General features: G+C 44.5%; 1 protein-coding gene across 1 annotated transcript in view; it reads left to right on the forward strand.

Annotated features, from left to right (window-relative positions):
- Positions 1–26,727, forward strand: part of LOC146352511 (uncharacterized) — an 85,938-nt gene that overhangs the window by 17,100 nt on the left and 42,111 nt on the right. Inside the window, exons 5-7 of the mRNA XM_084834231.1 lie at positions 4,121–4,271; positions 18,941–19,110; positions 23,228–23,382. Of these exons, the coding sequence (XP_084690357.1) occupies positions 4,121–4,271; positions 18,941–19,110; positions 23,228–23,382 (476 nt within the window). The remainder of the gene's footprint in view (positions 1–4,120; positions 4,272–18,940; positions 19,111–23,227; positions 23,383–26,727) is intronic.

Here is a 26,727-nt window from a genome sequence, read left to right on the forward strand (position 1 = left end):
GCGACAACTTTTTGCTTGCTGATGCAGGATTTACAGTGGAATGATGCTGCACTGATGGCTCAGTTTTTGGACTGTTTGAACGACGAGATCTTGTATGAGTTGGCACGCATGCCTAGCCCGCCTGCTTTGGAGGACCTCATCCAGACCTGCCTCCAGATAGACAGTCGGCTGGAGGGGCACTGGCAGACCCAGTGGGGCGCCAGGGGCCGAGATTTCCCTCCTCCCATTCCCCCACATTTCCTGCCCCCTTCCCCACCCCTGCCCCTGCGGTGGGGGCGGAGGAGACCCCAATGCAGCTGGGAGCTGCCCGATACCCGATGTCGCCGGAGGAACTAGAGCAGCAGTGCGCGGAGCACTGATGCTTTCAGTGCAGAAAGCTGGGACATTTCACCAAAACCTGCCACGCCAGAGCCGTAGCCCCACTGCCTCCTCCTCCTCTCCTTCCTCCTCCTCCTCCTCCTCACCCCCAGGCCTGACTAGGCTGCCCCCCAAGCCTGTTGGGGGTCTCCAGTGTGGGGGTCGGTTCCCCACCAGGTGGGTGCCTTCTGCAACCCCCCCACCCTCCCATCTGCTATTGCATGTTCACCTCCACTCCTCCCAGTGGACTCTGGGGCTACGACTAGTTTCATGGATGAAACGCTCACTCACCTCCACAAGATTCCTACCCTACCTCTTCCTGCCTCCTTGGCAGTGGAGACCATCGATGGGCGTCCTCTTTCTTCAGGCGTGGTGACCCAGATTACAGCTTCGCTCACTCTGTGCGCCCAGTCCCACATTGAGCAGATTCAGTTTCACTTGGCCAAAGTTCCCTGATACCCAATCGTGCTGGGTGTTTCCTGGCTCTCTAAGCATAATCCTCAGATTTCTTGGGGGCTTCAGCAAGTAGAATTCTCGTCTCCCTACTCCCGGGAGCATTGCCTCCTGACCGAGTCCCAGCCCAGGCCTTAACCCTTTCCTCCCCCTCCTTGTCTGCTTCTGGCAGTTCTTCAGCTACCGTGATCCTCCCAGAGAAGTATGCGGCTTTTCGGGATGTGTTCGACAAGAAGGAGGCCGACCAGCTGCCCCCTCACCGGCCTTTTGACTGTGCCATTAACCTCATTCCTGGGGCGACCATCCCTGCCAGCCAGCTGTATTCGATGTCAGAGCCGGAACTTTGAGCTCTGTGGGAGTTTTTGGACACAAACCTCAGCCGTGGCTTCATTTGCCCCTCCTCCTCCCCCGCCTGCGCCCCTACCATGTTTGTACGCAAAAAATCGGGAGAACTCTGCCCGGTGCATGACTTCCGAGCATTGAATTTGGTCTCGATCCCCGACAAGTACCCCCTCCCCCTCATACCGGAGATGCTGGAGCGCCTGGGGCGAGCCAAGATTTTCACAAAGTTGGACCTGCGTGGCGCCTACAATCTGATTCGCATCTGGGAAGGGGATGAGTGGAAGACCTGTTTCGGCACCCAGTATGGAGCGTATGACTACTTAGTGATGCCGTTTGGGTTCACCTGCACCCCCCCACATTTTCGCGTTTTATGAATGCCATCTTCCGGGACTATTTGGACACTTTCCTCATTGTTTATCTCCATGATTTACTTATATTTTCTGAGGACCCCCACGCCCATCAGCACCATGTCTCCGCCATCCTCCAGCACCTCCGCAAGCACCATCTTTATGCCAAGCTGGAGAAATGTGCGTTTGACCTAACCTCTTTGGACTATCTCAGCTACATTATCTCAGCTGACGGTATCAGGATGGATCCTGCAAAGGTCCAGGCTGTCCTCTCCTGGCAGCCTCCATCCACCAAGAAGGACTTGCAACGTTTTCTGGGTTTTGCAAATTTTTACAGAAAGTTCCTGCCCAGCTTTGCTCAGCTGACATCTCCTCTCACAGACCTCCTTAAGGGCAGGAAATCTCCTTTTCATTGGACGGCATCTGCCCAACAGGCTTTCAAGGAACTTAAGAAGCTTTTTAGTTCTGAGCCAATCCTGGTACATCCCGACCCGAGGAAGCTTTTTGTAGTGCAAACTGATGCCTCTGACTTTGCGGTGGGGGCTGTGCTTTTTCAGCCAGATCAGGCAGGCGATGGGTTGCAACCCTGCGCCTACCACTCCAGGAAGCTGAACATGTCTGAGAGGAATTATACCATCTGGGAGAAGGAACTGTTGGCCATCAAGTCTGCTTTGGAGACCTGGTGTCATCTCCTGGAGGGGGCACAGCACCCAGTTGAAGTTAGAACTGACCACTGTAACCTGGAACATCTTCAGACAGCCTGTGCCTTAAACCAGCAGCAGATTAGGTGGTCGCTTTTCCCCCCCTGGTTCCACCTTAAGATTTGCCATGTGAAAGCCTCCGACAACCTACAAGCAGATGCTCTTTCTTGTAAGCCTGACTTCCAGCCAGGGGGTGAGGGGAATCCCCCCCTCTGATTCTTCCCCCCCAGAGCCTGGCGGCAGTGTGGTGCCTCACCCTTGGGAGGAGCTCCTTCACTCTGAACAGGCTCAGGATGCTTTTGTCTGCACAACAGTGGAGGAATTGGGGCTAGCCTCTGCCCCCCCAGTCTACCCCCTTCTCTTTGCACGGTGGCCTGCTTTACCATTCCAGCCAGGTCTATGTGCCTGCTAGACCCCTCCGTGAGAAGGTCCTCCATCAGTGCCATGACTCCCCCACCGCTGGGCCTTTTGGCTTCACCAAGACCCTGCACGGAGTGATGCAGGATGTTTGGTGACCTCGTGTGTGTCAGGACGTCAAGACCTATGTCGCCTCCTGCCCAACCTGCCAGCGGGTGAAGGCCCCCTCCGGCAAGCCCACAGCCTTGCTTCACCCCCTGCCTACCCCCTCAGGACCTTGGAAACTGCTCTCCCTTGACTTCATCACTGACTTGCCTCACTCACACGGTAAAACCACTATTCTGGTGGTGATGGATTTGTTTTCTAAGATGGCCCCATTTCATCCCCTGCTCTGGGTTGCCCACAGCCAGGGAGATGGCGGAGCTTTTTTTGGCGCACATTTTCCAGCTCCATGGATGGCCCGAGGGTCTCATTTCAGATAGGGGGGCCCAATTCACTGCCTATTTCTGGAGGGAGCTACTTGGGCTTCTCCATGTGATGCTCCATCTTTCCTCCGCCCACCATCCCCAGATGGACGGTCAGACCGAGCACACCAATGTTACTCTGGAGCAATATTTGCGCTGTTATGTCAATTACCAGCAAGATGACTGGTTTTCCTTGCTGCCTCTAGCAGAATTTGCTTATAACAATGCCTGCCATGCTTCCACCCACCAAACTCCATTTTTTGCCAATTTTGGTTACCACCCCAAGGCTTTCCTGTCCACCCTAGCTCCCCCTTCGGTGCCTGCAGACCATGACTTTTTAGAGGAGTTGTGAGCGGTACACCACCTCTTACGGGACTCCCTTGAGCAAGCCAAGACAACCTACAAGGCCTCTCAAATTCAAATTTCACCCACACTTAGCACACAAGTCAGTGGGCCAAGCTGCCTAGACTTTGGGGGGGGTGATGCCCTCGAGGGGGGCTGGGAGGGGCCAAGGTGTCATGCGCATCCATGGAAACAGGGAGAAGTTACAGCTCTTTGCTTTGGGAGTTTTTCTGGCAAAAATCAAATTTCACCTACACCTAGCACACAAGCCAGTGGGCCAAACTATCTGAAATGTTGCAGGTGGCCTTCTCTCCAGGGGGGTGGAGAGGTCCCCAAATTTCATGTCTGTTCATTAAACTAAAAAAAGTTATGGCCGTTTGTGTTTTCCCATGCAAGTCAATGGGAAAGCGCCAAAAATGGGCAATCCAGATACCCGAATCTCGCTTCAGATCTGGATCCGAGTCGAAGTGGAGGGGGTCCGAATCAGTCCAAAGCAGATAGGGGTCACTTCAGAGGATCCAAAGCAGCATCTGAAGTGGATTGGTTGGTCCGTGCACAGCCCTAGTTTCTATCCCATTAGGAACAGATTCTTTCAGTTGCTAGTGAGACAATCAAAATACAATTTCAGTGGAATTAAGTAAGCTTGATATGCTAGCTGTTTTGCTCAGGCATTTGCCATTTACTGGACTGACTGCATTGGGGTTTGCTTTTTGCCATTCTTTGGCATAACGCATAGGATATTTTTTTTAATTTTTAGGAAAGGCACAGTGATCACAACCTCTTGCCATGGCTGCAGCTTCCTGATGAGATGTGGCTTTGCATCTTCTCTTTGCTGACTCACAAAGATATTTCTCGGGTTTCCCAAGTCTGTCGCCGTTTTTACCAGCTAGCAGGAGATAAATCATTCTGTAAGTACATTAAAATGGGTAAATAGTAAGTGGTTGGGGTAATACAAGAGAAGGATAGCCCTTTTAAGGTCATTTCAAGGAAAGTTCAAACCAAACCCTTTGTTTAGTATGCTGATCGGCTAGAACAAAGTTTCTTCCCTCCATCAAATTAAAAAAGGGAGAAACAACTTAATAATAGATTATAAACATTATTTTTTAAAAATACTTTTGTAAGCTGCTGCATTGGTGCACACTAATGCAAATGCTTCCACGTCTTTTCTCTCCATGATTGCTCACTTGTTTTCCAGTGTTGTGTGTCTTGTAATATTTGTGTGTGTGAGTGTGTGTGTATACAGGGTGGCCCAAAAGTAGGTATACAGTTGTTTAGAATGTTGATGGGAGGGGGAGAGAATTTTCAGTCTTCCAGTACTGCTTTAGAATCCACTTTCTTTGTTCTTGACTCAAGTTCGCTGCCTAAACAACTAAACAACTGTATACCTACTTAAGGGCCTCACTCCCCTCACTCTCTACACTTAACTGATTTAACTGTCACTCCCTGTTACTCACTCTTCCCAACTGTCATTCAGACTCCACCCACACATCTTCTACTCACACATTCTCTCCCCCTCCCATCAACATTCTAAACAACTGTATACCTACTTTTGGGCCACTGTGTGTGTGTGTGTGTGTGTGTGTGTGTATATATATATATATATATATATATATGGTGAATAATTGATATAAATATTTTGGTTCTCTTTTTTTATGAAGGCATGTTTTGAATAAACAAAATGCTTTTGACAGATGCAAAATAGTGAGTTGCAAGGGGATGTTTTGTCAGGCATAATGGAATGGCATCTAATTTTGAGTGAGATACAAAGCAAGCTTGCTCGTAAATTCAAATTCTTTTACGGGTCAGTCCTATGAGCCACTACACTCATAAGCCATCTGATGCACTGGTCTAGCTGCTCCAGGACTGGCCCCACTTTTCCTGTGTTGTGGTGTTATGCTGCACAAGGGCCCTTTTAAAGTATGGTGAAATTGTCAATAACCTTAATTAGCATCCATGGCCATGCTGGGTGAGGATTGTGAAAGTTGTGGTCCAACACATCTGGAGCGCACCAGGTTGGGAAAGTCTGCAATAAGCTATGTGTCCACTCTCAGCTCAGGAACTGAAAAGATCCGTGCTACTCCATACTGCCTTTCCTCCATGGTATGGGGACCTTATAGCATCCAGGGATGAACTGCCTGCTCTGGTTGAAAGAGAGCAGCTACATGTTATGAGGAAAACTTTCAGGGGTGAACTTGGAAATGTTGTGAGGAAAATTAGCAGGTGGGAGGGAGGGGCTGAACTCTGCCTGCCAACCAATCCTCCCCTCCAGGGCTGGCCCAAGACATTTTGTTGCCTGAGGCAAGGTGCCCCACTTTCCCCTGCATACAGACTGGCAGATGAATGTTACTTGGACTCGGTGGTGGAATAGTGTCCTCAACTGCACCTGAGGACAGCAGGCTAGCTGTGTGTCATGCGCAGCTCTGACCTCCAACACCGTGAAGCTGCTTGTTTCCTGTTCTGCCTAGCACTGCTTGCTGCCCACTTAAATGCTACAGTTCATCAGTGGTGGCACCACCATGTGCTGCATTAGCAGAGTGACGCACGGCCATGTGTGACGCCTGCTGGAGTGTGTGACCAGGGCTGGCTGCCTCTCCACCTTTCCCAGTGGGGCTGCTTGTCACTCACTGGGAGAAGGTGATGACCTGAGACAGCCAGACAGACCGGGCAAGCAACAAGTAAACATCTTTGCCATTGAGATGCTGGCTACAGAGGATGGAAATGGCTGGGGGGCTTGGGAATGGCAGGGGAACAGATGCCCCACTGCCCCCCAGCATCCACAGCCTGGTGCCTGCCTCACACTGCCTAACTGTGGGGCCAGCCCTGCACCTCCAGACCATTTTTAATTTCTACCCCAACTAGGCTCCAAAACTGGAAGTAAGGCCAGCTGAGGGGAAAACATTTGGGGAAGGAGTGGTTGTGATGGAGAATCAGCAGACACATGGGGGGGTTAACCACCTGTTCTCCCCCCAAAATGCTCCCTCTACCACCTCATTGGTGTTACCTTAACAAATGGAGGTTTGGGAATGTGCATTTGCTAAGGAAACATATATTTTTTGCCCTGAATCCCTTTTCCTTGCTCTACAAATAGCTGAGAATTGTGTTTAAAAGTTGTTAGTTCAGTTTCTTAGGAGCCAGCGCGGCAGCCAGTGTATAGCGTAAACAATATTGGCGCACTCTTTTTCCTGTGTTTCTTTGAGACTCAGAGTAAAACAACAATAACAACTCTCAGCTCATGCAGGAAGTATTCAATTGTTTTTATTTACTTAGAATATGTATAAGCCACTATTCACAAAGGCTCAAAGTGTTTCAGATTACAAGCTTGAATTTAATGCATACTGAAAAGCAACTTGCTTTCTGAATCAGTTCCCCAACAATAAACATACTGGGAGAATTTTAATGTCCCACAAAATAATAAATCCAAGTTATATTTTTTAAACAAAATTATTGTAAAACAAACATTTTTACTATCTTTTAAATATAGATTAAATTTTTAAAAGGGCAAAGATTTTCCCAACTAATTATGTTCAATATTCATAGTAATAGTCTGATTAGCATGGGAAAAGGAGCAATCTTGTATATATGAAAAATATCTCTGTATCTTTCTTATGCCTCAGAAGTAGCAGAGCATGGATATTTTCAGTAATAAATGGGGGAGAAATATATCTCTGCTTCTCTCATAAATGATCTCCTAAATCTCCAATGTTTTCTTTAAAAAAAAATATTCACCTTAATATTTCCACATCATTCTTGCTACAATGATTCTGCCATGAATTGACTAAGGACATTGTATTTTATTCATCTCAGTCCTTAAAGAGTGGCTATTAAGATGACATCTAGTGTTGAAAATGTGTAAAGAGGCCTTGTTTAAAATTGTGATAACTCAGCTTAACCATAGTTCCTTCACTTATTCTGTTTAATCAGCTGTTCTAAGTTTTATTATTTCAGTAACTTAATTTACTATTTTGTGATCTATATATCTGGGCCTTCCTTCTAAAAGAATTCCACCTCCATTTGGTAAAGACTGAGTGAGACATTAAGAGCACAGTGCTATGGTCCCTGGGAAGATGTTCCAGGAGATATCAAATATTTTAGAACTCCCCCTCTGCAGGGAGAGAGGAATGTCTGTGGGTGGAGAAGGATTTCCACTGCCAGAGACCTCCCCATTCCTGTGGCAGAAACCTCCACCACCATTTCTAACCCATCATTGGTGGTCTGGAAGTACGGATGTATGAGAAATTAGTTTCAGTACATGTTTGATCAGGATTTACCCAGCTCGCACCTTTTGGACCAAACACAAACTCAGACGCAATCTGTGGTCAAAGTCTGTACATTTCTGAATTTGTAATGTGATTTGTGGACATACCTCCAGGGAATCCCACCCACACATCCATGCTGCACTTCTCAGCCTTACCTGCCCTTCCCCTCTGCATTGCCTCTCTAGTCAGCCTGCCTCCCTGGACCACCAGAACTGCACAGGCACAGCTGTTGAAGGCCCAAACAATGGCCTGGGTGCCCATCCTTCAACTGGATGGTCTGAAAGGGGAGCGGTACGAGAGGCTGCCACATGCTCCACCTCCTCCACCTCCCTTCCCCTCTTCTTCTCTTCCTCCTTTTCCTGAGGTAAACCAGTGTCTGGTGCTAGTTCAGGAATGAATCGGTGTGAACAAACTAAAACCTTCCCCCCCATTTATTAACATTTGTCAATATCTATAAAATAACAATAAATATCAGCAGAAATGAATGAGAAGAACTATAACTAAAATTAGAACAAAACTATAAAATTCTAAAAACAACTGATAAGGCCAGCAGACATTGCAGGAAAGAGCCCAGCTGGGCCTGCAAGGCAGCTAGCATTTTCTCTTGGGCTGAAGTGGCCACCATGCAGCTTCAGTCCAAGAGGGGAAAAGGCAGTGGCTTTGTGGTCACTCCAGGGTCTGACCAGAGCTTATCCTCTTCTCTGGGGGTGGGCGGTTGTCAGGTAGTGCTGATGAAGTGGCAGCAGCAGGTGAACTGGGGCAGCTGCACCCAGATGTGTGGCAGTAATGACGGCAGGCAGGCGATGCTCAATCAGCCACTGCCCCCAATTCTCCACGTGAGTTTAGGTGATACTTGTAGGAGCTGCGAGAACCAAAATTGCTAGAACTTGGAAAAATGCCCAAGGACTTTCATTCTGGAGATGCCTAGATAGAATATGGTTGGTTGTGCTGGCCGAGAAATTAACGATCTGTTTTTGTGTGGCTAGAGGAGAAATAAAGGAAGATAACTTTGCAGCAACTTGGTACCCTTTCTTAATGTCTTTCCTCGAACTGAACATTGAAGATGGATTAATCAATGGCATTTTGGTGTAGCAGGTTCTAATCTGGCATAGAAACAGACCAATTAACAATAGATACAATATTTTAATTGTATTATTTACAGGTGTATTGACAATGTATGTGTGAGACTGTATTTGACATATCATTATCATTATTTGTTAGTTTGGGGGATTGGGAGGGAGGGATTGATGTACTTGTTTTTGGAAAATGCAAATAAATAATTTTTCTTTTTAAATGTATGGACCCACCCTGCCTCATGGTAGGGCCTGCCCTGAGGACAGGAGTACTAATGCTTGTAGCTTGTATTTTTTAAAAATATACTTAACTAATATTTACAAAAGGCTGATGAAGTATGTCATTATAAATGAGTGTCTGGTGTAATTTCAGGAATTGGTGTGAACAAACTAAAACTCCCCCCCACCCCCATCTGTAATTTATTAGGATTTGTCAGTATCTATAAAATAACATTAAGTTTCAACAGGAATGAGTGAGAAGAACTATAACTAAAGTTAGAACAAAACTGTAAAGTTCTAACAATGACAACCACCATCACCACCACTAATCTATAGCTTCTTATCCTTAGAGGATGTAATTTTTTTGCAGATAAATAAAGCTTCCAGCTCATTTTACCATTTGTATGTAGATCTATATGAAAGGTTGCTTTAAGATGCATGGTCCCATAGCCACTCAAAGAATGCACTTGGTGGGCCTGCTGCTGCAGGTGAATTTCTTAGAAAAGGAACAGGCTTAGAGCTATGTCTAGGGAGGAAAACAAACTGAAGGTCACTTGCTATGGGCAAGTACATCTAAGCTTGTGTCATATTCCCACAGTGAATTCCAAAGCAAATACTGAACGCCTTGAATAAATAAAGGTGAGCAATTAGATGCAGCCAAGTGCTGCATTTCAGTACTGCTGCATAAATGTTCTAGGAGCTGTGTGTGTGTGCGTGTGTGTTGTTTGTTTTAATAAAGAAGGATAGCATGGTTTCTTTAAAAAGAAGAAGCTAAAATCCAGATTAACATAATACTTTTATTAGGCCAACTCAAAGGCCACAAAATACTGTGCAAGCTTTAAAGTTCTTCAGAACTTTTAATCAGACACTATAGTAAATAAAGGAAAGCAGTGTGGGTGGATGGATGGGGTGGGAAAAGGTGCTGGTGTTAAAGCCATGGAGTCTATGTTTGGTTACAGCTTAAGATGAAAAGTGAGAGGGACTGCAGACATTGAAATTTAGCTCTACGAGGCACTGAGATGGTATGAACATACACCTGGACCCTTCCAACGGTTGCTGGGAAGAAGAAACAAACCAGGCAAATAACTAGGGATGTACGAAAGTCACTTACCTTTTCGCAGCTTGGCTTCACGGTGGGCGGGAGGCGCTTCGCTTTTCCCCCCGAAGTTCAGGCGAAGGGGGGGAGGCTTCCCGCCTCGCCTGGCCGAAATTCAGGCCAGGGGGAGGCTTCCCGCCTTGCCCGGCTGAAATTCAGGCTGGGGAGAAGCGCCCCGTCTCCCCGGCCGCGAAACAAAAAGTAAAACCAAAAAAAAAGACCCCGTGATAGGCTACGTGACGATTTACGTAGCCTATCACGGCTGACTTTGGAAATCTAGCCGTGATAGGCTACGTAAATCGTTACGTAGCCTATGCACGGGTGGTTTGTTTTTTTTTACGTTAGGTTTTTTTTTTTTTTTTGCAATGGCGGCGGCGGCAGCCGGTCGGGAGACCGGCCGCCGCCCCCGCCCGTGATGAACCGCTGCCGAACCGCCGCCGGGACCCGCTGCCGGGAGGGACATTCGCCAAAGGTAAGTCCCATCCCGGGGGGGGGGCGGGGGGGTGGAGAATTTCACCGCCAATTTCGGGGGGCTGAATGCGTTGGCGCTTGGCCCCCCGAAGATTCGGGGAGAAATTCTCTGCCATCCCTACAAATAACTCAGGGTTTATTGACCCTTGCGGCTAACTTCTCATTGACATGGATGCAATCAGGATTGCACCACTGGGCTTTTATTTTCTTTTATCTCTTTGTTTTGGTTTTCTAAAAGGTGAATGCTTTCTGCACAGATGGTGTTGCAAACTGGGTTCTAAAACTTTATGGGAAGAAAATCAAAAGAAATAATGACTAAGAAGCAGGAAACAAGGAATCAGTTTTCAACCAATATCATTGCTAGTATCCTCCAAAAGGCTGAAGTGAAGCTAGACCCTTCCCTTTCCAAAAAGCCATGTTTTATACCTAAGAAACCCAAATGTCATTGTGATGCTGAGCGTTCAGTTCCCATTTCTCTGTTATGAGCATCTTTGATCCGGATGCTGGCATCCATAGCCCAGTTAGAATAACACATGTCTTTCCTGGGGCTTCCAGATCCATAAAACAGGAAGCCTTTTGATGTATCCAGACTGGGTTCATACATCACGATAACCCACACTCAAGGTTGAGTATGGGTTAAGTGTGGGTTGTTGTTGAAATGTGGGGTGTTCTGTTGTCCGAACCCAGCCGCGATAACAAACCATGGTTTATTAACCATGAACAACCCACAGTTCACAACCCAACAACGAACCATGGGTTCTCTTCATGGTTTGTGGTTAACAAACCATAGTTAGCACAGGTAGGTTCAGACAACAGAACAACCCACATTTCAACAACAACCCGCGATTCAATGATAACCTACACTCAACCCATACTCAACCTTGAGTGTGGGTTAATGTGTTGTGTGAACCCAGATGTCTTCTTTTTTAGTTAACTTGATTTTGGTAGGCCATCTCCTGGACCCAAAAGGTAAGAAGACGATCTTCCTGTTTATGTGCCACTCCTCTGATTGGTAAAACGTGTTCAGCAGTCACCCCTGCCCCACTCCTTCCTGGCCAAATGTCATAACACTGGAATATGTTTTTTTAGTCCTTTGTCACTCCAGTCTAAGAGCCTCATGTGGTGCAGAGTGGTAGGCAGCAGTAATGCAACCGAAACTCTCCCCACAACCTGAGTTCGATCCCAGCGGAAGCTGGTTTTCAGGTAGCTAGCTCAGGTCGACTCAGCTCTCCATCCTTCCGAGGTTGGTAAAATGAGTACCCAGCTTGCTGGGGGAAAGGTAGTTAGGACTGGGGAAGGCAATGGCAAACCACCCCACTATACAGTCTGCCAGGAAAATGCCGAGGAAAAACGGTGTCCTTCTAGAGGTCAGTAATGACTCGGTGTTTGCACAAGAGGAAGCTTTCCTTTCTTCACTCCAGTCTGTCACATGGTCTGACTAGTCACCCCCTTCTTTGACCACCTAAAGATGCTGTGCATGTGGCAACTTCTCTGTGTTGTATTTTACCTCAAAGAGTTTAACATAATTTAACAAGCTTTTGACTTTGTTGATTTACAAGTACCCACTCTATTTTCCCATTTTGTCTCTTACAATATTTCTTTACTAAATATGTTCTTTCAATTTGAACCTGAGATTTGAACATGAGTTTTTGGCAATTCCAAGAGAAGCTTCTCTCTTTCCCCACCTGCCTAGCCACTTGGCTTACCTACCTGAATCGACTTATTTGCGCCTATGGGGAAGTAAGAGGAAAGCAGGCTGCCTCTCTGTGGATGGAAGGCCTCAGCTGGTCACTGCCTCATCTCCAGCAGAGAACTAGCTTATAGCTCTGGAGTTCTCCTACCCAGGGTTAGAGGACAAGGGGTTTTTAGCATCTGGCCCACCTCACAAGCCAATTGTAGCACGGCAAAGTGTTGCAGCCATATTTCTCTTTACCTCTGCTTTCTGCCTACCCAAGAACCTGTGTGTTTCAGCCAGAGCAAGAAACAGATCTGAGTTACAGCCGGCCTTTATGTTTTCAGAAATGGGAGCAGCCACTGCTTCTTCGTCCCAGCACACTAGGTGTACTCTGATACCTGCAGCACCTACCAGTAACTAATTCATTCAGTCTGTGGTCTCCATCTTGAGACTGAGTCTAAGCTGAGTCTAAGACCTCAGGCAGTATCCAGTACTGCCGGTCTGCTTATGCTATTGATGTACCACTACTGCAAGTGACCACTAGCAATACACCAATAGTGTAATTAGCTCAATGAGTTTTCTGGGGGAAACCCATCGCACCAACTTACGCTACTCGCAATACCACTAGAAGTCATTTATGCTAGTGATATGTTAATAGCATAAGCAGACCGGCAGTGTTGATTACTGCCCCTCACAGCCACAATATCTGGACTAGTCTTCATACTTTTTTGTTTTTGCCCCCCACTCCTTGCTTTTTGTACCATCTAGCCTGATGAAGAGTTCTGGAGAACTTGAAGGCTTGCATGCTCTTCTGTGGCATTTTGGTTGTTCCTAATAAAAGTATTGCCCAACTGTGGATTTTGTTCAGACTAAATTAGACAAAACAATGCATAACAGATTCTGAAGGCAATATTTAAGTTTTAATGACATAGAATATATATTTTTCACAATAATGATAAGGGCAAGCAAAGAAGGGACTTGTTCACTGATGGAAGGTCTAGAGTAGGGCTGAGGGGAAGTGCTCTACCCATATTAAGAATCTGAAGAACCTTCACACGGTGTGCTTGCTGTTAAGAGGAGAGTGGTAGTATACAAAAGCTCTCACCTGAACTGGAGTCAGTTGTGTGCAAGACTGCAGAGAATTAGCAGCCCCTCCTCCTCTCCTCTTCTTTTTTTCTTAAAGCATGTGTGCCTTTTTCTTGTTTTGGTAAAGCAGAACAATTAAGCCAGCAACAATTTGTTTGCACAGCATATATCAGATGACTATGCTTTGAAAGAACACTTGTGTTATGAGCACTTTGTACCAAGCAAAACCCCACCCCAAAATAAAACACCCTTACAGTGCAAAGAGATGGAAGGGTTATAGCATTACATTTATGAGTACGGGAACATAAAAATGGTTCCGATACTCATAAATGCAATGCCATTAATGCCGTGTGCATTTGACATTTGTTTCTTTTTTAACCATCCATTAGCAATAATGGTAGTCTTATCTGGTTGGTATTGTTGTACCTATTATTACTCTGTTGCTTACTGTTGAAAAACATCACTGTTTCACTATCATACCTTTTCACCAGCCACCAATGGTTTGGTGGTTTCCCAGCTTTTGTGCTGTCTTTTCCCCCATTCTAAAAGATTGAAATACTTCTCCTAAGGCTTAGTTAATTGCAGTAAGAGTTTAAGCTAAAATAGGCTGGTATTTTCACCACTTTGGGCTTTGGCCCTACCCACCACTGGTATGTGGCCCCTGAGGAATTTGGCCCTTGGGCTGAAAGAGGTTCAACAGCACTCTTGCTGTAGTCACTCTCCTTGATCCAGGGCTTTGTGGCAAGTAATGCCCACTCAGGCTTCCTGAGCCAGTGTAGTGCAGTGGGCAGAGCAGCCTTGCCCAACACCTATGAGTGAAAGAGGACATGTGAAGTAGGGAGTTATATAGCAGAAGCGGTGGTGTGTTCAATCACATACTGAGGAGGGTGCAGTAAGATAGGAGCTGTTGATGCTTCTTGGGCCAGAGAGGCACATACTTGGCAAGAGAGAGCCCACAGCCAAGACAATGTCCCTCCATCCCAGTCCTGAAAAGACCCCAGTTCAAGGTTCCCATCAGGGGTCTGGAAAATCATGTACACAGAAAGCAGTTTAACCTCAAACTGCTTATTTTCATCCTTTTTCCCCCCACACCAGTCCTCATCAAGCTATTAGTCCTTGGATTCACAAAATATACAACTTGCTATATATAACATTGCTTATCCTTGTTTTAAATAAACAAATACAAAAAATGCTTGTACAACACTGTCAAGTTAATTAACTGGTGTCAAGAACTAATAATCTACCAGTTTTTAAAAGTGCATGGAAAGTAGTTATTTTTGACTACCTTTTGTTACTCCCACCAATTCCTGGCTAAGGCCATTGGACAGTTTATCCAACAGCGGAATGCTAATTCTGTTGCTATGTACACTGACAAGTGGTGTTAACTGCAGAAGAAACATGCACAAGAACAGGCAAATCGTTCAAAGAGGGTCTTTTCCTTGCAAATATGTCTTGGGTGACTTACTTAGTTCTTGAATACTGCTTTCCATCATTCTGCCGACAGTGGGAATCAAAGTTCTTTTTTCCCAAGTTAAAGCAGTTTCTGTTTGGAATGCGTTATTTGGATGTTTACCTGCCATGTTAGGGTGCCAAGACCTGTGTTTCTCTTCTCCTTTCCTCCTTTGGCTACATTGCAGACGTAGGCTGCACGTCAGTCACCTGTATCTTAACGTATCCTGGCTGAATCAGATAGGAAGGAACTGTATCCTTAAGCATAAGGAAGAGATCTGGGAAATATAAAAGAGGTCTCAGCTGAGATAAACCACAGGGGATAAGATCCTTTTCAGTTGAGGATTAAAAGCCATTTTACCCCAAGAGGGGAAAAGGAGGCTTGGAGACTAAATCCCTAGATACTGTCAAAAACATATTTAGGAGGAATGCTGGGATTTTTATTAGCACAAGGTCATGTGAATATAATTTCAAAGTATTATTTTTCTCATAGGGACAGTATGTTGCTTTTTACTGTTATGCCTAATAAGCTAACTCTAGTGTTCAGAGTCAAGCAGTGCAGAACTAATTAGCTGATATCAACAGCGCTGCTCTACTGGCTATGGAGGAAGTTGATACAAGGGAGCTGAACAACATAATCTGATTCTAGGAATGAAACAGGGCATGACTGACGGTGAGCTGTTCTTCATGCAAGGCCTGACTTAGTCTAGAGCAGCAGTACTCAAGTTCCTGAAGTCTCAGGGAACCCTAGGGTATGGAAAATGGAAACAAAGGTAACCGGTGTTCATCTTGTACACTTGCTCTTTTTGATGGAGCTGCCCAATACTCTTTTATTTTATTATTTAGGTGTTTGATATGTCCTTACTTTTGTTTTTGTTTCCAATTTCTTCTATTTATTTCTTGTATCTCAACTGGGCTTTAAACCTCAGTATTCTATACTCGTCTATGTAATCTTTAAAACATGGGTGGGCAACATGTAGCCCATGGACCACTTGCAGCCTGCTAGGGCTGTTTGTGTGGGGGGCCCAGGCCCCACTGCCCCTGAAATCCCAGCAATTCTGTTTGGAAACAAGGCGCACCCTGTTTCTCTGCAGAATGGGGTTCCCAACTGCCCTCCTCCTTGCATGCTCTGTTTCCCAGCAGAATCACTGGGATTTGGGGGTTAGCCACTTCCTGCAGTGGTAGGGGGAGGGATGGCCCTTACAGGGTTCTGAGGGAGCCAGTGCAGGCCCCCCAACCCCCAGAAGTTGCCTACCCCTGCTTAAAAACCTTTAATAAATACAGTATAAAAGTGACAACCACCACCTTCTGAATGTTCAAGCCAAATTGTTGTCAGGACCTGGTGGGGCTTGAACTGGGAATCTTTGGGTACGTGTACAGCTGCTCTATATGATGGACCGCCTAACTGCATGCATACAGTCTCTGCATAGGTAGTATCCTCAGGTCCTGAACTGACCCCGCCCACACAGGCTTGCTGTTTATCAGAATTGTCCCGTGTGATGGCAGCTTCTTGGTGAAGTACCCTCAGGCCCTGGACTGGCTCCTCCCACCCAGGCTGGTTATTGGATCCTCCTGGACAGGAAGGACTATAAGAGGGTTTCCTGTTTCATTTGAGCCTTGTTGAGCAACAAGGTCTTTCTGAGCTCTGGCGTGTTTCTGTATCCTTGCTGGTTCTTCAGTTATGACTTCTGGCCTGTTCCCAGAGGAGGCTGGTTCCTCCAATTTCGATGGGCCAGTGATTCCATTCTGGGTTTTATGTAACCCACAATATCTCTGCATTAGATAGGAGAAGTGGGCAGGTTCAGTCTTTTCTGGCAGTGTGATTCCCATCCATATTTGCAATAGCAAAGAAAAGAAACAACATCAGAGATCAAATTTGAATGTATATTGAAATAAAAGAAATAATTTTCATTGATACACAGAACAGTAATACACAGTCAGGTGATAGTAATACTCTTGATATTATTGACAGTCCAGTTGCTATTGCTCCATAGCAGCAAAGAAGTCACAAGTTTCCTTCCGTTATTAACAGGGTGCACAGAAGGAAACAAACACACCGTGAGCTCACAGTCATTTTACAGTTGTCGCAGTTTTCTTGCGCAGGAATCTAAATCTTCATTCTTAGTTGCTTGTATCCTAAAAACAAGCAAAGCAGGCCTGTGAATAACATAAGTGTCTGAGGGCCTTCCCTCTGGAGCAGCTTTCTCTTCTTGAGCAAGGCTGGACTGCTGGAATCTTCTCAAAGAAGCCAGCCCACCCAGAAGAGCGCTTACTGAGCATGCTCCAATAGCTGGTTCTAGAAAGGGGGGGAATAACCCCACTTAGTGCCAGCAAACACAAGCATGCTAGATTCACCATTCTTTTAACAATGCTGGGAGCAACAACTGAAGCATGGGTTATGTTTAGTTAGAACCTGCCAGAATCCTAAAGGAGCTGTCCAAGGTGCTGGACCATTTGGGGGATAGGGTTCAGCACTTTGGATAGTTCCTTTAGCCTCCCCTGCCTGTTCCTTGATCCTGCCTCCTGGTTTGTCCTTTGCTCTTGGCTTTGTCTTAGTCCTGCCTACTGGCTCCTCCCATGGCTCATGGCTCCCAGCTCCTCGCTCACCTCATACTGCTGCCCATGACCCAGCTCTGACAATTCCTAGTCAACAGGAGTTCAAAAACATGTTGACCATTCAATGTGGTCAATGTTCCTAGCTTTTCCAAAGCATTTTTGAAACAGCTCCTTAAAATGGGTAGTATGTTGCATTATTGTAGTAAAGCTGCAGTCCTATTACTTTTACTATGGAATAAGTCTCATTGAACTTGGTGGAACTTGTTTCTGAGTAAACATGGATAGGATTGCACTGTAAATGTTTGTTGTGACATATCTGGAAGACATAGGGTTAAATCTGAAGAACTGCGAGTGGAAGGGAAATAGCCACCCCTGGTCTGCAAAGACTTTAAAGAGTTCATGCAGTAGTTCTTCAGCAGCTCTCATGCTTATGCCTGCGCAAGAGATTGCACATGATGTTGGCACAAGCAGAACAACAACTTTGGATTTAGTTTCCCTTTTTTCAAGGCTCTAGTGCAGGAGTGTTGAACGTTTTTCAGCCCGAGAGCCAATTCCATTCCAGAGAAGTTCTCAGGGGCCACATTCCAGTGGTGGGTGGCTGAAGGCAGAACTGGCGGGGCCCAAAATGCCAGCATATTTTTAGCTTAAAGCTCTTACTGCCAGTAACGAAGCCTTAGGAGAGGCAGTTCAGCCTTTTAGAATGGGGAAGTAAAACTATACAAAAGCTGGGAAACCACCAAATAAAAGGTGGTGGGCCAGGGGAAGTGGGCACAGCCATCAGGGGGACCCCAGAGGGCTGGATTGGGACTGCATGTGGGCCAGACGTGGTCTCCAGGCTTGGGTTCGGCACCTGTATTCTAGTGCAAAGTATAAAACTGACGTTCCATGAGTGGAAGGAACCCATCCTATCTGATTTGCTTGGATGCCTCCTAGTGTCCATCTGATATACAAAGGATGCAATCCTTAGAGCTACTTTAAGCAAGCCTAAGAACTTACAACAGCCCATTGGCATTTCATGTTCATTAGTGAAAGTCATTAGAGGCTGGTTTCGGTGGAGGAGCTTTTCAAGTTGTGCTCCCATGGTGTTATGTGGGCTGCCCCTCCCCACCCCACTCCCACTATCCAGCTGGGCTGGTGTGTTGTGTGAGCCTATGTGGACACAGAAAATACTAAGCTGGAATTTCATTCTTCACACAGATGTGAAATAGGAATGGTCAGATGGTGTAATGATGCAGGACTGCTAGCCTTGGTTTGTATGATAAATGTGGTTACTGCTACACAGGCATTTCTCCATGTCACCTAAATAACAGGAAAACATCCTCTCCCATGGGTGCCCTACATCACATGGGGCCTTCTTTCTGCTAGCCCCTATTAATAGCCCCTATTGAGAAACAGCAGGGTGTCGTGGTTAGAGTATCAGAGCTGAGCTGGGAAGGCCTGCTTTCAAATCTCCATGCAGCTGTGAAGCTCATTGGGTGATCTTTGGCTAGTCACTATCTCTCAGCCTAGCCTACCTGATAGTGTTGTTTATTTGTTTTGAGGATAAATGGGGAGGCAGGGAGAGAAAAAAATGTAATAATAACCTATTAAGAATTTTTACATTTTGTTCTTCTATAAAATAGAAAGTTTATACAGATTCTGTAGTTTATGTATGAACATCAACCTGCAGAGTAAACAAATGATTCTTTTTTCCTAGGGAAGGAGATACAGCTCATGGACTGCCACTGTTTGAATGATGATTGGTTGATCAGTTTAGGGAACCACCACCCCCAGCGTTTCACTCTTGATCATTGTCACGATGAAGCTCAGAGAATTACTGATGTAGGATTAAAGCAGTTCTTTCAGCTCTGCGAAGGATCTCTTAAGGTAATGTCGCAACTTAGGGAAAATCTTGGTTTTGTTTTTGTAAGCGTAGTAAGATCATAAACACTAATGGCTTTTTAATTTTTTATATGAATAACAACAATTCAAAGGGACATCAAACAAAATGAAACAACAAAAACATTTAAAACTAGGAGTCAGCTTAGAGAAGTAAGAGCCAAATTACATGTTATGCTAATTGTGTAGTGTGTACCTGAGGCTTGTCTTTTTCTTTTTTTAACTCTAGTATAAGTGCACACAGCCTCAGTTTGGATTGAGACCACCGTGCTCTGGAAGGAGAGGGCTAAATCTTCTCCTCTGACATTTTTCCCCCTGAAATCCTGCCCCCCGTGTTAAAAAAAGACAACATTGAAGTCAGTGGAGATTTTTTTCTTTTTTTACCCCCCCCCCCTCCCGCAGGAAGGGGTTCTCAGGTAAAACTGTTGGTATGCTTTAACTTTCCCTTCCTGGAGTGTGGTGGTTTTGATTTGAATATCGGTCATGCATGCTTACACTAGAGACAAGCCTCAGCTACCCAATTAGCATAATGTGTAGTTTGGTTCTAAGTCTTACAGTAATAAATGGAAATATGGAATTGCCCATATTTGATTCCATCTACTATGGTATCCTTCTGGATCGACTCCATGGGATGGGTATTGGAGGCACTGTGTTACAGTGGTTCCAGTCCTACCTGTGGGGCCAGTTTCAGAGAGTAATGTTGGGTGACGTTTAATTCGGACCCTTGGCAATTGAGCTAAGAGGTTCCACAGGGGACCACCTTGTCCCAATGTAGTTCAACATCTATATGAAGCCACTGGGAGTGGCCATTAGGGGATTTGGAGTCAAATGCCATGAGTATGCTGATGACATGCAGCTCTGTCTCCCTGTGACATCTGAATCAGGAGAGGCTGTGCAAGTCCTGAACCAGTGCCTGGACTCAGTAATGGGCTGGATGAGGGCTAATAAACTGAAGCTGAATCCTGGCAAGATGGAAGCCCTGTGGGTGAGTGGTTCCCAAGTCTGGGGGATAGGCTCATTGCCTGTTCTGGATGGGGTTGCACTCCCTCTGAAAGACCAGGTCCATAGTCTGGGGGTACTCCTAGATCCATCATTGTTGCTGGAGGCCCAAGTGGCTGCGGCGGCTCATAGTGCCTTTTACCAGCTTCAGATGGTTCACCAGCTATGGCCTTTTCTGGACAGGGATAGTTTGGCTATGGTGGTACAGACATTAATAACCTCAAGACTGGATTACTGCAATGTGCTCTATGTGGGGCTGCCCTTCAGATCTGGAAACTGGAGCTAGTGCAGAATGAAGCAGCTTGGCTGTTGTCAGGAGCTGCCCCCTTCAGCACGCAATTCCTTTGCTGAGGGAACTGCACTGGCTGCCTATTCACTACCAGGCCAAGTTTAAGGTATTAGTACTAGTGTACGAAGCCCTAAACAACTTGGGACCAGGATACTTGAAAGAGTGCCTCCTTCCTTACCAACCTGCCTGGTCACTGAAGTCATCAGAGGGCATGTTCCTGGTGGTTCCACATGGACCCATGGCCCGGTTGCAGTCCACCAGGAAAAGAGCCTTCAGCATGGTGGCCCCCTTCCTGTGGAACTCCCTGCCTTTGGAGGTCAGGCAGGTGCCAACATTGTGTTCCTTCCAGCACCTCCTGAGGACATTGTTATTTTGAGAAGCCTTCCATAAGTGACCATCTGCGGTTTATAAAATTTGGCCTTATTGGAACTTGTCTTTTTTTTATGTTTTAACATGGTGTTTTATTCTTTTATCTTTGCTGTTCACCACTCTGAAATATTTTGACGTAGAGTGGTATATAAATATTGTAAATAAATAAATAAATAAATAATATTTTAAGAGAAAATTTGAGAAAGATAATTAAGGAGAACCACAAGAGGGAGCTCATAATGCCACATAAAATATGAGGGTAATCTCTTCAGATGAATGTAACAAAAATATATACATTCTGTATTCCTAGATTAAAATTAACTCAGTTTTTTCTCTTAATTCAGACAAGTTGTAATAACTTGTTGCATTAGTCATGTACATTTCAAAGTTGCATCGATTACCTTTCTTTAAAAATTTCGTATTCCTATGTCACTTTCCTTCAAACAACCTGTTTTTCCAGGACAGTATTAGGAAACCGAGGTAGGCATTGAATGGGGAAATAGATAAGATGATTGATGGACTATACATTCACCTGATCTTTTGCATCAGAATAATTAATAACAAGCTAAATAACGTCTAATCTTTTTTTCTTTGGCAGTAGTCTACCTGCTACATGTACTGTGGGTGCTTCCAGATGAGACTTTTAAAGTGCTATCAGCTTGCCTTGTTCACAGGATTTTACTGGGTTTCCACATGACATCATCATTATCCTATAATCCTCCCATGCTTCCCCTTTCTAATCCCACCTTTTTCCATTATGCAGAAAATCCCTCAATTTTTCAAGGTGTGCAATAATAGCACAAACATCAACAGGTCTGGATATTTGATATTGCAACTTTCTGCCAGTTTGCTGGGGGCGTGATTATGATGTTTGATGATGACCTTTGGAGGTCAGGCAGGCGCCAACATTGTGTTTCTTTCCGTGCCTCCTGAAGACATTGTTATTTCAAGAGGCCTTCCTTGCATGACCAGCTGCAGTAATTAAATTCGACCTTATTGGAATTTGTCTTTTAAAAAAATATGTTAACTGTTTTAACCTAGTGTTCTATTCTTTTATCTTTGTTGTTCACCACTCTGAAATATTCTGATGTGGAGCGGTATATAAATATTGTAAACAAATAAAATAAATAAATAAATAAATAAATGTGTGCTGTGATGTTACTGAGGAGCATGTTCCAAGAACATACTGTGGGAGTGTTTCTCTGCAGCTGGGCCATTTTCCCCCCCGGTATATATGCTGTAAGAGCTCTAATGGCTGATAGCACATCCCAAATTGCAGTGTGCTTTCATGGAGCCATGACGATTTTGAGGGAGATGGTGGGGGCAGCATGGAAAATGGAGGAAAACCGCTTGGATGTCTCTTGCTTTGGCATTATTTATAACTGTTACATGTATGTGTGTGTATATGTATATGTGTGTGTGTGTATATATATATGTGTATATATATATATGTGTATATATATATATATATATACACATATACGCTGTTGTGCACTTTGCTCTCTCTATATTTTAAATAAAGGTGGATGTGCAGGTGAATATACTCACCTGCATGCATGCCCACTAAGGAATAAAGAAGTGGGAAGAGGAAATTGCTGGCAGAGGGGAAGGAATTGATGGCAGAGGGGAGGGGCAAGAAGGTACCCTATCGCCACCTCTCTCTCTCTTTTTTAATTGAACCATTTGTAGTGACACAGATCTTTTGTGAATATTGTTTCATGAACAGTGGTGCGGAGAGTCCAAAGAGAGCCTGAAGTCCTTCATTAATAGGTTATTATTGATAGTAAAGTCATTGGACATCAAGCTAACTGCTGAGAGATAAATGAGATTACCAACAGAATAAAAAGATGAAAAGAAAGATGATTTACTTGCTGATTGGAAGGATTTCAGTTTTTTAAAAATTAAAACCAAAAAAGACTATCACAAGGTGGTATTTTTGTGATCCGTGTGATAAGAATTCTTTATTGCTAGCTCAAGTGAGAGCAAGGGGTGCTTTTGCATGTGCTTGCAGTGAAAACATCTTGATGAAGCATGACAGAAGTGGAACCAGAGAGAACAATACGATATCCAGACAAACAAGATGACTTTTTTCCCCTTTTGTCTTTCCCTTGACTTTTCAGTCATGTGAAGTGTTGAATATTTGCTGTGAGATACTGACTCAAGTTTGAGGTTGAAACTACTGTAGTAGGAATCTAGATCACCTTTATGGATCTTCCAGGCCTATTACTTTTATTCTGTTGTTATAGAAACTTTGCCTGGGGCCTGATTAGAATGAAAATATGAAGTAGACAACCCTTTTATAATTATGCTAAGTTATTTTATTTATTTCTGAGGTTTCTACTCTGTACTTCTAAAATATAAACAAGATGGCTTATTAATGTTAAAACAGTAAAAACAAATAACAAAAATATTTATGAAATCATTGCAATTTCCTTTTGTTTCTTTTAGGAACTGAACATAAAAAGCTGCAGTGGTCCTGGCTTTAGAGGGGATACAGTTCTATTTCATGCAAGTACCTTTTGCCATAACCTGACAACTATCGATATAAGCTGGACAGGAGCTACTGATTCAGGACTCATTGCTCTTGTAAAAGCTTCTAGAAGGTAGGAAAAATAAATCCAAACACTTATTTCTTCTTCATGCCATTGAGCACTTACACCACCATTTTGTATGATGCATCTTCAAAAACAAGGGAAGAGACCGGTTATAATAACTAGTTATCATTTTAAAGATCATATGAGACACACAAGCAGTTTGGAGATCGTGTGAGACACGTGTGGAACCTGCAAGAAAATGTTGAAACGTGGTATTCTGTCCTAATCGCACATTTCAGAAAGAGACAGTACTGATACTTAAATAATAATAATTATCATCATCAATTACATTTCTATACCGTCCCACGGACTCAACCTTGGCAGAGCTGGGGGTGGCGACGGCCGACAGGAAGCTCTGGCGTGGGCTGGTCCATGAAGTCACGAAGAGTCGGAAGCGACTGAACAAATCAACAACAACAACCGCCCCATAGACAAAGCTCTCTGGGTGATTTACAGAAGTTAAAACATTAAATTTAAAACATATTAAAAGAAGTTAAAACATTACATTTAAAACATTAACATTAAAATAAAAAAAGTTTAAAAGCCATTTACATAAAAGCACACAGACAATATACACAAACAACATGTAACTGAAAACAACTTTGAACTGTCAGTCATAACTAAAGACACATCCAGGACTGATTAAAACTCATCATGTGCTGCCAAATGCCTGGGAAAAGAGATAGGTCTTAACCTGGCACCGAAAAGATAATAATGTTGTCACCAGGCGGACCGCATCAGGGAGTCAGGGACCAGGTTGCACAGATGGGGGGCCACCACTGAGAAGGTGGTGCTCTCTGTTGAAATTCACCTCAGATAGGCTTTGGGTTATAACTTTTGAAGAAAATTTTATTCTGTAGAACAATAAGTAAATCCTTGCTTGAAAAGAATTCTTGTAGGATGTGATACAAGCTTTAAGATAACTCAAACTATTAAGGGATTCAAACTGATGAGCTAAAAAAGGGAAAGCTGGCACAAGGCTCCAGGAGACAGAGAGAGATCCACCAAAACAGCCAACAGCCATTCACAACTGAATTTAATGGTAGCTCAAGGGCTCCTCCCCACTCTAGTTTTACACCAGACCTGAGTAACAGATAAGAGATACATCGATCCAGTCAGGCACAACATATTGACTTGGCTAATGTGCATAATCAGTACTGTTTATGCAGCACATACGGAGTGCTTCTGTTCAGGATTCCTGCCAGCTGTACTGTCTTCTAGGATACTCAGTTCCATTCCTGCCCACCACCAGTGTTCTGCTTTTTCTCTTTCCACATACAGTCAGCATTAGCGCTGTACTGGTAAATGTTGAAGTACAGGCACTCATCATGACAGCCCCCATAGCCACACCCCAAAGGGGAGTCCAGAAATGCAGGTAGCTGTGTTGATCCATCCACCTCTATCTGTGTATTATATATGTCTGCAGGGGGTCACAACAATATTGTTTCTGGGAAAATCCATTCCCCCCCCTCCCGTCCAGCTACTGTGAGACTTGCAGCTAATCTCAGAGGGAACAAGGAAGTCTGAGGGGGATGGCAGATAACATCAGCATCCCTGCTAATCAAAAAGTCCCGGTGCTTCAACCCTGTTAGCCTTGGCTGCACTATACCACTGGTCAACATTCCATGTCTACAGAGCATGCTTATTCATCTTTGGGCTCTTTTGGGGTTGTTGGGTTTTTTGTCATCTTAGTTCCCCCCCCCCCTCCAAGTATTTTTTTTATACTTCTGTAAGCCTTGGGGTTCCCCCAGGCATGCTGATACCAACCTTCCTCTTTTTTCTCAGTGGCCCCATTGTAGCTACTGACACACAGCAGCACCTATTTCACTACTAGAGGAAGTGATATACCATGAGATGAAAAAGGTACAAGCTATATTGCTGAGAGTTCTGTGTATTTAGTATTGCCTATGCTCTTTCGCCAACCCTTTACATTTCATAAAGTTGGGATATGAGATTATGAGATTTAGGCTGCAAACCTATGCATGCTTACCTGGAAGTACGTCCCATTGAACAGAGTGGGACTTAATTCTGAATAAACATGCACCAGATTGTGCTGTTAGTCTATTTTGCTGCCTGATTAATTTCATAGGAACTAGAGTGAGGTGCTTTAATTCCTCTCGGTTTTGGCTAACATTATGTCTTGAAGTCAATATTCATACTGATTCATTTACTGTCAAGAGGCAGTGAGATCAATACAAGTGTCTGTATTTAAGGATGCATCACATGTTATTTTTTCCTTAAACAGAGATATTCAGTGTAAGAAAGTGTTAGGTTGTATAAGAAAATACTGTACTGTATGGAGGGTGATGTGAGGTTTTGCCCCCTATCATCACAACTGAATGTGTGGATATGTATATTCTCTGTCCAGTCAGTGCACTCACTTCAGAAAAAACACACCAGCGGGTTGGCAAACTTCAGGCTTGTAGAATCTACTTTGCTTTTCACTAGAACCTGAAGTCCCATCAGCTGGACCCAGATGCAAAATGGTGTCTTGGGGTGGAGCCATAAAATGGGGTACAGTTGATTACTTACTGCTCCATGTAAAGTGTACACTAGGATAATCTGCATCTAGGGATGTGTGAATCAGCGGAACTTAAGCTCATCAAAGTTCTCTGGAAGTTCGTTCTGAGTCAGTGTATCAGATTGTGATATTTAATTTTTTTTTCTTTCCATGTGAAAATGTACACATAAATTATGTACATTTTTAAGGTATGCATTCCACTCCCATTGATTGAAGCATGTCTGTGTGCATTTTTCAAAAGTACACATTTTTCATGTGCATTTTTCAAATGTACACATTTGATTAAACACATTTTTGGGGTCCAGAAATCACTTTGCAAGCTCAGAAATGTACAGACTTCAACTGCAGATTATGTATGAGTCTTCATTCAGTTCCAGGAGGTGCAAATTAGGTACATTCTGGTAAAAAAATGAACTGAAATGAATTTTTCATATATCCCTACTTGGATATACAGGAGCCCTACTTAGGTGTTCTGAAAGCAAGTTGTTTAAACACCCAAGGAGAAAGAGTGCTCCAGTCCAACCTTTTCCTTTGTCACTTTCAACACCCTGGAGAATCAGTGTCTCAGATCACGTGGAAAGCCCCCATGGATAGAGGAGGCTCTCCAATTCCCACAGTACAGGGTGACGACGGGGTGGGGGTGGGGGGACAGCTACCGCACTCCCCCTCATGTGTTTAATCAACATGCTTAAACATGAGAGCCAGCGTGGTGCAGTGGCTAGAGTGTTGGACTGGGACTCGGGAGATCTGGGTTCTAGTCCCCACCGGTCCATGAAGCTCACTTGGTGACTTTGGGCCAACCACTGACTCTCAGGCTAACCTACCTCACAGGG

Source organism: Heloderma suspectum, chromosome 2 (assembly GCF_057233095.1).
Source record: "Heloderma suspectum isolate Gila_16-S chromosome 2, 16-S_ref, whole genome shotgun sequence".
Taxonomy (NCBI): Eukaryota; Metazoa; Chordata; class Lepidosauria; order Squamata; family Helodermatidae; genus Heloderma; species Heloderma suspectum.